This window comes from Pteronotus mesoamericanus, unplaced genomic scaffold, assembly GCF_021234165.1.
Source record: "Pteronotus mesoamericanus isolate MK-2021 breed Mesoamerican mustached bat unplaced genomic scaffold, CSHL_Meso_final scaffold_582, whole genome shotgun sequence".
In the NCBI taxonomy this organism is placed as follows: Eukaryota; Metazoa; Chordata; class Mammalia; order Chiroptera; family Mormoopidae; genus Pteronotus; species Pteronotus mesoamericanus.
In genome coordinates this window covers 7986663-8001171 of record NW_026555323.1, presented here as the reverse complement: position 1 = coordinate 8001171, position 14509 = coordinate 7986663, and the positions used below count along the sequence as shown (strand labels likewise).

Sequence of the window (14509 nt, the reverse complement as noted above, 5' to 3'; positions counted from 1 at the left end):
CAGGTGTTCTGTTTGTTTTGTTTTGATTTTTTAAATTCAGATTAAATTGTTTCATTAACATTTTTGTATTTGGTAAATTTCTCTTTTTTTTATTTCCTTAAATTCCTAAAGTTGGGATAGAATTGTGTCATTGAATTCATGTTTCAGGATCTAAACAATTCTGTATATGCTTTAGCCTGAAATAGGTGTCATTAGTATGTTAGTTCAGATAGATCAAATACATACATAATTATCTATGAACTGTTTGCATGCCATGTGAACCAGTGTTTTAAAGAACTGGAGTATTCTGTTACATCTGTTCATTGAGCCTTCTCTGTGTTCTCCTCCTGTGTCCACAATGAAAAAGTGTTGATCTCTCTCTTTTGGATTCTTGCTTTGAAAATCTGCAGTTTGCACTTGATATTTGGCTCTTCTGGATAACATCTTTTGTAAAGATTTAAGTCATTCCAAGAAGGTGGGCAAAACTTTTTGATAAGGTTTTAGCAGGTGTTCCTTGAGAGGTGAAACTGGAAGTTTAGGGGTATTATGCCTGCCAGTATCTGAAACTCACAATTTAACAGTTAGTGTCTCCCTGGACCCCCAAAGGCAGTCCCCTTACATTTGTGATGCATCTTGAGGTCACCTGAGATTTCCAAACTCCAGCCATTTCTCCCATAAAACATGGCACAGTAAACTTGTTTCTGATGTAAAGATTATGTGAGTGCTCTGTGTGACATCTAGTGAATACTTTTTTAAAGGTCTTTCTTTTTTCTGAAAACCTTAGAATTCAGTTGGCTTTCCTGAAAGGGATGGAGGGTCCACTTTAGCAAAGAAATAGTGTTGTTTGTTGGTGGTTCGTTCATCTCTTGGTTTTATTAACTAGCCACAGACCACGGATGTGAGGTAACAGTGTTTGTTTTTTTAAAGTTTTTAATCACCCAGGTTATTTTTTATACAAATAAAAAAGAAATGTGTTGGCTCACTTCTGCCCAGTGCTTGTTACAGCCAAGCAATTTCCTCCTGCTTTCAGCCTGACGGGGGCCATTGAAGTCAAATTTATACCTCAGCGCAAGTGACTCATCAAATGCCAGGGTTGGAATGCATTGTTGAAATGTGTGTTAGGACCTTTCTCCCTATTCAGTCTAAACTTGAATGGAAAAAAGCTCCTATACTGTCTGCCTTTGAGCGCAGTTTCCAAGGCGGGTGCTGGGGCATTGCTTCCTGAACGAAACCCTGGAGGAGCGAGGCATGTGGAAGCCACGCACACCGCATTTCTGAACAATTCCAACGTAGCATTTGATCCTGCACGTGTTGGCCTAAGGGTCACCTTTTTTTTTAATTTTTTTATTTTATTTTTTCCCTATTTCAATGACATCTTCTGGACTTTCTGTTGAGAAGATTTAAGTTCTCTTTCCCCGGAGAGCGCCCATGGTTGGGCGATCCGGAGATCCCCCTGTCGGATGTTGAAGGAGAGCCCCCGGTGAGGCATCACTCTAAGGATAGTCCTGAGTTTATACTTTGGAATAAAACCTTGTGAGTTGTGTGGTCGTTTGTGATGTGTTTGTTCCCTCAGGGTCTGGCACAAGCTGTGTACATAACTGGCACCAACACAGTGTGCACTTTAGTACTGAAAACTTTTCCCCCAATTTAGGCCAGTGAAGTCTTGCAGTTTGCTCTTACTTAAAATGTGAGTGATAATCATCATTATGTTGTGAAGATTCAAATATCATGCCTCTAAAGTGCTTAGCAAAGAGCCCAGTACATTGAAAGTGCACCGTAAAGGAAGGCAATCAGTAGTGTTACTTTATTCCTAAATGCTTCATCTTACATTCTTACTCTCTTGCACTTTCTAAGCCCCATTATGAGAACCCGGTAGTCCCCTAGGGCCTTCGTTGGTGTCCTGGCCTCCCACAAGGGTCTGTTTAGGCCAGTTAGGAGAGAGGTTAAGAACATTTTAGGGAGGGAGCTTCCCTTTTAATTAATTGACACTGCGTGTTTTGCACTCGGTCCTCTCCTGGAATTTCTTTCTGAGAACACCAGCCTTCGGGGAGTCTGATTCTTTCTGGGCTTTTATATGGCTCAGTCCTCTTCTTGGCAGTCACTCTGAGCACATGCCCTTTTTCCTCCTCTGGAGCTGCTGATTATTTATTGTCCTGGCTTTACCCTCTGCCTCAACGTCTCGCTCAGGCTGTGTACGAGTGAGGAGTGAATACCAGGGGGCAGGGCTGTTACAGGGTGTAAATGGAACAGCAATAATATTTAAGAACTGATGTTTATGTTGACTGTAGCTTGCTTTTAGTAATCGGCCTTCACCTTAGCACTGTGTATTTGATTTAGCATCATGTTTGAAGTCCAGTTTATTATGTTAGAACTGTATGGCCTTGATATTTGTGTTTTTTGGTGTCCTCTACGTCCTTCCTTTCCTTTCCTTTATGGTTAATGAGTCAGCTGTGTTTTTTAAAAAAAGAGACAACAGGCCCCACATGGTGTCCCTTGTGTAAAAACCCCACACAGCAAACCAAGGCCTAATACCTAACCCAATGACACCTTTGACTTTCCCCAAGAATGTGCGTTTCAACCTGCCAACCTGGAATTTTCTGGTCAGCATTAGAAGGCAATCTGCTGGTAGACCCTCGGAGCTCCTGTGGAGGGGACTTTGCCTGAAGCCATGGATTCCCTACTAATAGTTTTCTTTTACTGCCCCCTCTCGGCCTCTGCATCCCTCCCTTTGGTGCTGCTCTGTGGAGCTCCTCTCTTCTGTGTGAGGTGAGGTGCCGCCCAGGTCCTCAGTTACTCAGTAAAGCCAATTAGATCTTTACATTCTACTTGACTGAATTTTTATTTGACAATTGAGTTGTGTTTCTTTTTTTTTTCTTTGCATTTTAGTATCAGATCTTAGAGCTTCTAAAAATACCAGTGACCATTTCAACCTCTGGGATCGAGTTAACTTAAAAAGCTCTACATGTGTTTTAAATTTGCGTGTGTTTCCATACGTTTGCGTGTTTCTGTGCATCTCCAACGTTCTGATGGAGCCCTTCCTGTCTTTACATTGTGTTCTAACCCTTGGTCTTTGCCTTGCTTGTCCAATTTTTTCAATTCCCTTACTGGGCAGTTTTAACAGCAGCTTGAGTCTGGGGGTCTGGCGGCAAGGGGGGTTGGGGTGTATGCTGGATGGAGGAGGAAGTTTCCTCATTGTGTCCTGCCAGATCCAGCGGCAGCATGCCTTTAAATTGTGTATGCTGATAGGATTTTTTGTGTGTGTGTGTGCCTCAAAATGCTTTAAATTTTAGTGCTATCCCTTCTTTGATACCTTCAAAAGCTCGGATTCCAGAATTGACTTTGATTTCAATCACAGTCCACTCAGAACTCCCTTTCCCTCAAACCGTTCAAGGTGACTGTGTAAAACCAGGGCCCATATCAGTGGATGTGGCTACGCCGTGGGAGCCGGCAGAGTGGTGTTGGTCCCCGTTGATGGACTGAAATGTAACCAGCGTGAAGAAGGGAATGAGAGAAGAGAATATGAGAGTGAGCCTCAGGGTTTTGCATTTTGTTGTGTTATTTCTTTTTCTTTTTTAAGTTTTTATTGATTGATTTTTGAGAGAGAAACATTGCGCTGGTGCCCGCCCCATTCGTGCGCTCTGGGGTGGACTCCTGCTCACGCCCCAACCCTGGATCGAAGCTGCAGCCCGGAGCCCCGGGGGGCCACGCTCCAACCAGTGGAGCCGTCTGGCGGGGGCTGTTGGGTTGGTTCTGCGCCCAGCGGTGCCTGCAGTGCCAGTAATCTTGGATTGCGGTGGGACAGTAGCATGTGGGGAACAGTTTACAGAAAAATAATAGAGTAGATTTACATTTTATCCAGGGCTGACTGTATCGGGGACTTTTAATGTAGATTTTATTTAATGTGGGAGTTAGTGTCGCAGAATTACTTAGTAACCTCCTTAGAGGAAGCCAGCTCTCCAGATTAACTGTCAGCTAGCACTTTGCCTCTGCAGGTCTTTGGGGGTGGTCCTGCACCCCGCTGAGCTTCTTTATACCTGGTGCCGTTCTCTTCCTACAGTTGACCTTCATATGCTTAGCAAGAATTAGTAGCTACTTCTCCAGTTTGTTTATGTGGATTGTGCCTGTATTCCCATTTCAATTAAATACCAAACCAACAGATGAAATGAATGTGAGAGATGTTTCCGTGAAAACTAAGTTGATTCCTTAGGAAAGATCCAGTAATAGCTTGGGACTTGTTCTGAGTCCTTTGCATGTATTAAATTGAATCATCCGCACAAGTCTGTGAGGTATGACTACCATTACTGTTTTGTAGATGAGAAACCCGAGGCACAAGGTGGAATAAATGGTAGAATTGAAGTCAAACACTGGCAGTTTGGGTCCACTTAAACATCTTGTCAAAAGTTGCTGTCAGCCCCTGCTGGAGCGGTTCAGTGGATTGAACACCAGCCTGCAAACCAACAGGTTGCTGGTTCGATTCCCAGTCAGGGCACATGCCTGGGTTGGGGCCAGATCCCCAGTTGGGGGCATGTGAGAGGCAACCAGCCAACGTATCGCTCTCACATTGATATTTCTCTCCCCTTCTTTCTCTCTCCCTATCTTCCCCTCTCTTTAAAAATAAAATCTTTTTTAAAAAGTTGCTGTCAAATGAGATGGGTAAGAGGACTCACTACATAAAAGATGGAACATCGTAAAAATCTAGAATAATTCTGTACTCTGCTTATTTTGAAGAAACCAGAAGCTCAACATCACTGCGCCGCAGGGTGTGATTGATGCCAGAAAACAGTGCTGTTCCACAGGACATAATTTTACATCAGAAGATTCACAGTAAAATGTAGCTGCTGGAGCGGTTCCCGTGTGGTGGAGTGAGAAACGGCACGGGGGTGGCTTGAGGACAGGTGGGTGGGCTGCGGGAGGTGGTGTCCTAGAGGCCTCGGAGAACTTGGTCCTTGCACCGTTTGACTCACCTTTGTGAAGACTGGACGTTGCCTCTTACTGTTGTTTTAATTATTACTATTTTTTGGTTCTAAACTTAGTTTGCAAATAGACTTTGTATCAGAAGCACTGAAAAAGAAACCAGCCCACACGTGATTAGATACTAGGACTTGCGTTCTGTCTGAGGTCGTCCAGGTGGTTCTGCTGCATGAGGCAGGGTTAGGGTTAGAGGTGTCCTCTTGGGAAATAGTTCTTGAATGTGTAGTGCGCATCTCTTCGGGCAGTTAGAGTGAAATAAAATAACACTTCAGAGGCGGTGGTTTTCAACTAGGGATGTCCCCTGCCCATCCTGTGACTCCCGGCAAGGTATGGAGAGATTTCTGGTTGGACGGGGGTACAGATGGCAGCTCGTGGCTAGAGGCTGGGGATGCTGGTACACACCCTACCACACACAGGACAGCCCCACGGCAAAGGATTGTCTCGTCGGACACGTCTGCATGCTGCACGTGAGAAACCGGTCTAAGACATGCAGCAAGCCGGTTGGTCCTAGGACAGCTGCGAGCCCTTGCTTCCCCTCTTTCTTTCTGTGGTGTGACCCCAGGGCCGCACTGCGGATGACACGTGGGGCATGATTTGTTATTGAGGTTAGCAGCCATGCCTTTAAATCTCTTTTGAGCTTTGGAGTTGCTGCATTTTAAAAGTCTAAAAATTAGAGCATGAAAGTTAATAAGAAAAGACGAGACTCAATGGGTTGAAAGGAATTCCTGGTCAAACGAGGCCATCTCCCCTCAGGGTTCTAAGTGGATGTGAATACATCACCTAAGGATGGCGGATTAAAGGGGGAGGTTTCCCCCACAGAATGCCTTTAACTGCTTGTGGGTTGCAAGTCTTAACGTTCTTAACCTGTGCAGAAAGTTAGGCTTGTCCTTCGTGTAATCCTTAGTGCTCCGCCAGCCCCGGATTGGGTGGATGGTGCCTTATCCATTCTGCTTGTTATAATTCATTTTTCCCCAATGACAAGTACGCCTGAGTGCCATTTGTTTGATGCACATTAATAGCATGATAAAGATAAGGTGACTTCTGTCTAGCATCTGTTGGGAATTTTAGAACCATAATATTAAAGGTGGGAACCCCCACCCCCGCCCCCTGCACTTTACCACTGGATTCCTCAGCCTGAGAGGTACTGTTGGGACTTGGCCGTTACCCCCGGAACTGTAAGCGGCATCTTTGTTACACGTATGCCTTTTTCTGGAAAGAGGATCCATAATGCAACCAGGGTTAGAGTAGCTTCCAGAAGAACTGCTGATTCCTAGGTAAGTCTCCTGAATACTGATCAGTTCTGCAGTGTTAGGAAAAACTCTTTTTTGAGAAATTCAGGAAAGTGCTAAGAATACATTAAAGTTCAAAGAAAGTTAGATGTATATGGTTTACCCCCTCTCCCTAGTCACTTTCATGAACTTGGCATATAAAAATATTAAAACATCATGGTTTCCATAATACATTTTGTGTTTCAAAAACAAAATTTTGAAATTGTTACGTTGATAGTTATAGATCTAATTCACTTCCTAGTCTTAGGTCATTGCATAGTAAGAGTAGTTCACATTTTGTTTTTGTGTTTTCATGCATGGACATTTAGATTCTTTTCTTTTTTTTTGGTCTTGGGAGCAGAGTTCTGAACAATTTTATGTATCCCACCTGCTGCCCAAGTTTATTTATCTAGGTTATGTACCCGCAGGTTCAATAGCATGATTTCTCACGGGTGTTTCGAGGTTTACTGAGTAATGCCAAGGTACTTCCCAAAGCTTCTACTGATTACTTTTTCAATAATGGTGTATGTGTACAATTTTTCCTACTTTCTCACCATCATTTAATACTACCAGACTGTGAAATAATGTTGTAATATACACATCCCAAATTAATGGTAAGGTTTAATTACCTTTTCATACATTTATTGGCCATTTCAGTTCTTTTTCTGTAGTTGCATGTCCATTTTCTTTGCTAAGTTTTCTATTTTTTCCTTTGATACGGAATTCTTCATATGTTGTACGTATAAAATTGTGTGTATGATACATTGGAATTTTTCTCTGCGGCTTGTCTTTTGACCTTGTTTATAATGTATATGGCTTAGTCTTCAGAATCCTAAGTCTTGAGCCAGAGGTAGAGGAGGCCTAAGATCTTTGACAAAGAAGTGATTGGAAGGCGTTCTGCATCAGCCTTGGGCAGCCTAGGAACGATCTGCTGAACTGAAGAATGTCTGAGTGATGAGGGGGCACAGCAGTACCACTTAGAGGTTCCGGACTGGGGGTGGGGGTGTGACCTCATAGGCACATCCTTGGGCTGAGTCTCTTCCGTAAAGTGAGGCTAATTTGGCTTACCTGTTGTAGTAACTTTTGCATATGTCTGATCCATAACTGGTCCAAAAATATTAGCTGTTCTCTCATTGGTAGAACTCAATCTGCAAACAAGGTTTATGGAATCGCAGTGTGGGTTGCTTTGTGTTGTCACCAGATTTTGCGTTCACCACCACCCCCAGCAACAAAAACCTGCGCTGCCAAGTAGTTCAGCCATTTTGTTAAGTTTAGGAAAATAAACACTAAGTGGTGAAATGGCAGCTGCTGGTCGGAGAACCTGCGGGCTTGCTCTGTTGAGTGAATGTTGCTGTGCTGCCCCCGTGTGGCCGTTTGGGAAATGGAGCTTAAAAGGTAAAAAGGGAACACTGTCTATTAATGCTGCTTGATTTCAAAGTCCGTTTCTAAGAAATACTTAACCACTCCGTTTTGCCAGCCTCGGAAGGGATTTTGAAGAGATACCAAATTCATTTTATCCACAAGTGAACAGTGTTAAACTTTTTCCATAAGCATTTTTTTTTTCTGTTGGAATCTAGGCTCTCAGTTTTGACTTGAGTCCCTTTCATTTATTTTTGCATTGTATTTCCCTTGTATTGATTGTTCAGTCAAAAATTATGAAACTTGTTTCCAATTTGGGTTTTGAGTAATTTTCAGATACTGATTTCCCTTTTTTCTAAATTTCATTTTTAAGATACAGTTTACATTCAATATTATTTTGTACTAGTTTCAGGTTCAGATACTAATTTTTCATGAGGAGTCTGTATGTATGGTAGGTAATTCCTGAAAATTCCATTTTAATTGTCTTATAACTATTTATTACCATTGGACGTAATTACTATTTTATTGTTTAGGTAAAAGTTTCGTTAAAGGATTTCTCATCAATTAACTTGATTTGCCCCTATTTGTCGGAGTCATGTGGATTCTTCACATCTTCTACTCTGAATCAGCATTGCAAACTACAATTTAGCATTACTAGTATTTGGTATTAGGCATTAATAGCAAATCTGCATAATATTTCAAGAAATATCCTGTCCTTTGAGGAATAATTAGACAATCAGTGTTTTAAATGTGGAGATATTTATTGTTTATTTAAAAACTATTTTCTGTTCCAGGCTGTGTTAAAAAGTGAGAGCCTTTGGCCCTGCCTGCTGTGGCTCAGTGGATTGAGTACCGGCCTGCAAACCAAAGGGGTGCTGGTTGGATTCCCAGTCAGGGCACATGCCTGGGTTGTGGGCCAGGTCCCCAGTTGGGGATATGCAAGAGGCAACCACACATTGGTGTTTCTCTTCCTCTCTTTCTCCCTCCTTTCCCCTCTCTAAGAAATAAATACATTAGATCTTTTAAAAAAAAAAAATCACAAAAAGTGAGAGTCTTCAGAGCATCGGAGTTCAAGCTCAGGTTGAAATCAGGCTGCCTGTTTTCAGTTCCCACGGTTAATAACTGCTGTGGCAGAGGTGCTCTGGCAGAGGATTGTGGGAGTGCCTCATAGGCACTGAGTTTAGGATTGGAAAGCACAAAAGATGTTTTCCCAGAGAAGGTAATACCTGAGGCTTCAAGACTCAGAGGACTTAGCTTGATGCCTAAGTAATGCCTGGAGGCAACAGCACCGGGGTCTCCTCTGTGCTCTGCAAGTGGTTCAGTGTGGCCGGGGGCCGCTGGGGTGAGGGGAAGGAATGGCAAAGTGATGAGTAGCATCCCTTTCAAATAGACTGCCCTTTCTAAGTCCCTTACTCACTGGGACATTTCTGGAGCTGCCTCGGTACCTTTCTGGGAGTGCCTGGTGGAGGCTGAACTGTTAATAACTTCAGCCAGTGCCATCCGTTGCGGGGACACTGACTCACGGATGGAGCTGCTGGCTGGAAAGAACTTCGTGTTAGAAGGGGAGGCGGAGCTTGGGTGTGAAATGCTGAAATTCCTCATGTTGGGTAAGGCTCTGGCATCAGTAGAGTGCTGCTTTTATGGCTGCCGTTTCCTGCTCATGACCCTCTAGATCATGTCCCAGAGGGTGGCACAGGCTGGAGGTCAGTTAGGGCTGAGACCCGAGCCGTGGACGCCTGAGTCTTTGATTCCTAGCTCTGCTACCCAGCCTTCCTCTTTCTTCTCTCTGTGTGGCGACGCCTTCTCATTGGTCACGGGGAGAGGAGTGACCAGCCGGCCTGGGCTGGAAGGGGTGCTGATCTTTTGGCTTCACTGGGCCACACTGGAAGAAGAAGAGTTGTTTTGGGTTACACATTAAATACATTGCGACACGTGACCCCGCAAATTCTCGGTGTTTGAAGAAAATACACGACCTTGTGTTGGCCCACGTTCATAGCCATCCTGAGCTGCGTGTGGCCCGTGGGCCGCAGGCCAGACGCCCCTGGAAGGACCAAGGAGCCAGTGCGTGTAATGCGGCCTTGACAGTGCGGAGCCGCTGTTCCGGGATGCCTGACTGGTTTGCGACAGGGCACCCCAGGGGGCAGTTCACTTTCTGAGTCTGTCAGGTTTTGTACCCCTCTTGTGAAACAGAATGTGGTCTTCAGAGCCAGACGTGGGGTGGAATTTCTGCCCTCCTCCCACCCTGCACACTTTCGAGTTACGCGATTACCCAGGTTACTTAGAGGATCTCAGTTTTTTCTTCCTTTGTATGGGGACCGTAATGTCTAATAGGGTTGCTCTGGGGAATAAGCAAGATTATATATAAAGCACTTAGATAAAGATATATATATAAAGCACATGGTACTTGCGAAGTGATCACTTCTGTCTTTCCCCAGGTAGGGATGGACCCCCTCCCCTTGTATTGTCATTGCTTCCTCATCTTGGTAGAATGCCCTCCGCTGCGCCCCCGCCCCCGCGTACTGTGTTGTGCTCACTGCGGCTCACACAGGATTTTTGTGTCAACCCTAGTTAGCCTCCCTTCTAGGATTTTTGGGCTTTGATGCCATGTGTCTCTTTATCTTCTGGTTAACCTCAGGGACCTTTCTGTTAAGCTGTGTTACTCTGGGTCCTGCCTCACCCTCTCCTTCTCTCTGAAAAGATAGTGTTGTTTTGGGGTTTTTTTTCCCAAAGATTTTATTTATTTATTTTTAGAGGGGAAGGGAGGGAAAAAGAGGAGAGAAACGGTGATTGGCTGTCTTCTCACATGCCCCTCAATTGACCTGGTCTGCAACCCAGGCACGTGTCCTGGCCGTGTCCTGGCTGGGAATCAAACTGGTGACTTTTCTGTTTGTGAGAGGATGCCCCGCCCACTGAGCCACACCAGTCGGGGCTGAACAGGTAGTTTTTAAGCAGCAGAGTTGAGTGAGCTGTCTGTCCATCTCCCCCTTTTTCTCTCTATCCCTTGGGTCCTTTCTCTTAAAGTATCTTTGCTCCTGCCAGCACGATCCTGACATCCTCCCTCATGGTTGGAGGCCAGGGAGGGTGTATTTATGCCTTGTAGGCCCCAAGGTTGATAATCTCCCGACAGCCTTCTGTTCCTGTTTTGGCTTCTGCTATCACCTGCTGAGGTTGCCTCCCCAGGGGTGCTGGGCATGAGGAAGGGGTAGGGAGGTGTGGTAGCCAGTAGCAGCGTTCTTTGTATTCTGTTCTGTTAGGTCTTCCAGGTCTGGGAGTCCCGGCTGGAGATTCTCAGACAGGAACTCTGGTTTGGGGCTCCTGTGCCTGTTTTTACGGAGCTGCCCAGACGAGTCTGATTAGCACTTCTTGTTGGGGACACTGGAAGGTTGCAGCCAGAGTGCAGTCTTAGTTTTTGAGGAACCCTGCCTTGGTTTAGTTTTGTTCTGTGTTGTTTTGTTTTGTTTTGTTTTTGGCTTGAGGAGCAAGGGATGATTCTAAACAAATAAGCTTAGTGCGTTCAGACAGATGGAGCTGGTTTCAGACACTACCTGTGTCACCTGGGAGAGCTACTTAAGAACTTCTGAGCTTGAGATTTTTTTTTTCTATCTGAATAAAGGAGAAAATAATACTTCCCTTCTGAGTTTTTTTTGTAAGGGAGTTAATCTATGTAAATTAGCTGATACGTGGCATTATATAAGCACTCAGAGAATGGTAGCTAAGAGGGATATTGAGAATCATAGTAATGGTATTTGCAATATAAGAATATAAAAGTAAACTGAGAATTTTGATCTTGTATTACCAAAATTATTGTCCAGTGTTATTTTACTGCTAGGATTTTTTTTAAAAAAACAGCTTTATATGATAGTTCTTAAATCTTTAAAAATTTTTTTTTTTTTTTTTTTTTTTTTTAAATCAAGTCACTCAGCATCTGAAGAAGCTTCAGGTTCAGACTCAGGCAGCCAGTCGGAGAGTGAGCAGGGCAGCGACCCAGGAAGCGGACATGGCAGCGAGTCAAATAGCAGTTCGGAATCATCAGAGAGTCAGTCGGAATCTGAGAGCGAATCAGTGGGTTCGAAGTCCCAGCCAGTCCTTCCTGAAGCCAAAGAGAAGCCAGCCTCTAAGAAGGAACGGATAGCTGATGTGAAGAAGGTACCGCCGTCGCTGTAACAATACAAATTGGCTGCCAGCTGGGACCCGCTAGCAGACATTTATTTCCCGAGGAAAACTCAATGGGTATCCTGATAAAGAAAACTGTAGCCACCTTTTGTAATAATGTGCTGTCTCTGGATATAAGTGGGGACTGTTTTCTGCTCTGCTAGTTGATTATCAGCTATAAAGGGAATAATGACATAAACTGTAATTACATAAACCGTGAAATTATAGGGCAAAGGACAAATTTCTACAGTTTTGGTTTGTAAGATTTTAAGAAGTTGGTTAGACTTTTTTGGTACACAATACCAAAAAATACCAGAGAATCATTGACAGGTGACTGTGAAATGCAGTTGTAAAGTGATGTGAGGATAATCGCAATCCAAGAATAAGGCAGGTTTTGTTTTCTGAAGAATGGAAAAGAAATACTTCTCACAGTGAAAAAGTAATGGGTCCCTCGGCAGTGTAGGCAGTATTCTTTGCTTAGCAGAGAAGAGTCTTCCAGCAAAGAGTGTAAAAAAGCATAAATTGAGTCACATAACATTTCCTCCTTCATGCCCATACTTTAGGATGCATTTCTTTGTGGGGAAGATTTAATTACCTCGTCTAATTAATCATAAGAATGCGGCTGATCTTTTAAAATATCATTTTGAGACACTTAGGTATTTTCAGTGAATCACATGAGCATGTTGCTTTTAGAAACTTAAAAATCAAAATAATGAAAAGAGAAGCTTTATGCTAAATCAGTTTTTATTCTTCTAAGATCCAAGTCTGTATCTGTGCACTGAGATGTTCACAGCAGTACAGATGATTTTAAATTACCTGCAAGGTCTACAGAATAGCTTCAAAAACCTCCTATTTAGAAAAAATAGAACTGCTTTGAACTTGAGCAGAATTGGGATGAACGATTCCTGCCTCGTAGTTCCCCGTGTTAACCATTGCTTAACGGTGAGTGACCCTTGGAGACGGAGGGGGGTCAGGGAATGCTGGTGGCCATGTTAGGGGCCGGAAAGTGAACGTTGTCCTTGCTACGTAGCTCATCCTCAAGAGAAGCGACCTTCAGACCTTCAGGTGCCCGCCTTGTTGCCGGCTCATGGGTAGGGTGGGTCTTCGACAGGAGGCAGTTCCAGGGGTGACTGACTTTATTCAGAAAGATTCTGCCTGTGAGAGTGCCACTGAGAAATCTTGCTCTGAGTGTCATTAAACTCAGAAACTTGCCTCCCGGGCTTTTGTAGCAGAAGGCCGCCCTGGGCCACCTGCAGGGCGTGAGGCCTCAGCCGGGTTTCCTGTGTACATCTAGACCAGGAGCTCTCTCCCGGGGTCACCACACAGGTTTGAATGCAGTGTAAGAGACAGAAATGGGCCTGGACAGAACCTCCTTCTGTACAGTTCTTTATTTGCAGAGAGGGAAGGAGGCAAGTGGGTGTTTAAAACTTTACTGGAATGCTGTTGACTGTCTAGTGTTCTCAACTGTTACCTGTAAGACCTTAATATTTAACTCGCTTAGATAAAGGGGAACTGAGAAAGAAGGGAAATCTTTAGTAAGAATTTCAAGATAGAAATGCAGCTTTAGGCAGAAACATTAAAATAATACTTTTAATGTCAAGGTGATCAATTCTGAGAAGTTAACAAAGTTAGCACATGGATGGACATCCCAGACAGAAAGACTGGATTGTGACTTTAATGATGGTTATTCTAGGAGAGCTTCTAAAGGTTGTTTTCTGTACACACGTCCCTCTCACATGGTGCCTTTTCATAGAAGAGTAGAATTAGATATCATTAGCCCTCGATAGGACTAAGATGATTTTAGGATGTATACATTACAATATCTACTGTAATAAAGCCTCAGTAGTTGAGCCTGAATGCCTAATATTTTTAAATGGTAAAAACTAGTTCGTGTAGGGATAGTAAATAATTCAGCCACCATCCCCATTAATAAAAGCTCCATAATTACCTGTGCTGAGTAATTTCGCAGTTCTGTCAGGGAGGGGAGGGGCTGGGGGCTGGCAGACGGGACCAGCGCAAAGCTGTTTGTCTCCTTCCTTTCTCTGCCAGGTTGGTTTGGCGTTCTGCATTTGCTGCCTCTTTGGCCTAGATTTCCCACCACTTGGTTATTCCTGACTCCTTCTGGTTGGACCTTTTATCTTCTGATTCTCCGATGATTCTAAAGCCATTATACAGTCTTCATCTTCATAAGCTAAAGACATGAAATGACACGATTGGAGCAGATTCTAGGTCTAAAATGCCTATTCCTGGAACATCTCGCTTGTTTCTTTGGAGGCCTTGTTTTCCTATAATTACTCAGCGCTTTTTTTCCCTGTTTTTGTTTTTTTAAGTCACTTGTTAATGTCCTCCCTTGGCTTGGTGACCTTTTTTGGGGGGGGTGGGGGGGGCGGGGTTGTCTTTCATCAAGTTTGTCTTTTGGAGTCCAAAACACTTCACACACATTTCACAAGTCCTAGCCAGTGGCGCTCTCCTCTTGCCTCACTCTTTAAATATTTTCATGACATAAACTGTCACCCATGTTTTAATGACAAACCCCCATTTCTAATTTTGGCTGTCAAGCATCTCTTTCTCATGTTCAATCCTGATTAAACATTTTCATGTCAGTGTTCCACAGTGCCTTCAGATTCATTCTGCCTCTATGTGATGGATTTTATTAAAAGAGCACAGCATTCTTGGCTGTTGGATAGAGAGCGAGCTTGGTGGCTGGACTCTGATCATTAGAGGTGGAGGAAAGAGGGATCTTGAGTGTTTTTTCTATATATTTGTTGGCTTGAGTCTTT

The 14509-nt window shown here is 43.8% G+C and overlaps 1 protein-coding gene across 3 annotated transcripts in view; it reads left to right on the top strand.

Moving 5' to 3' along the window:
* The window catches only part of CHD2 (chromodomain helicase DNA binding protein 2), an 82471-nt gene that overhangs the window by 5992 nt on the left and 61970 nt on the right, over positions 1-14509 (top strand). For all 3 annotated transcript variants that reach the window (XM_054561958.1, XM_054561957.1, XM_054561959.1), the window contains one exon: positions 11492-11723. In XM_054561958.1, coding sequence (XP_054417933.1) covers positions 11492-11723 — 232 coding nt within the window. The remainder of the gene's footprint in view (positions 1-11491; positions 11724-14509) is intronic.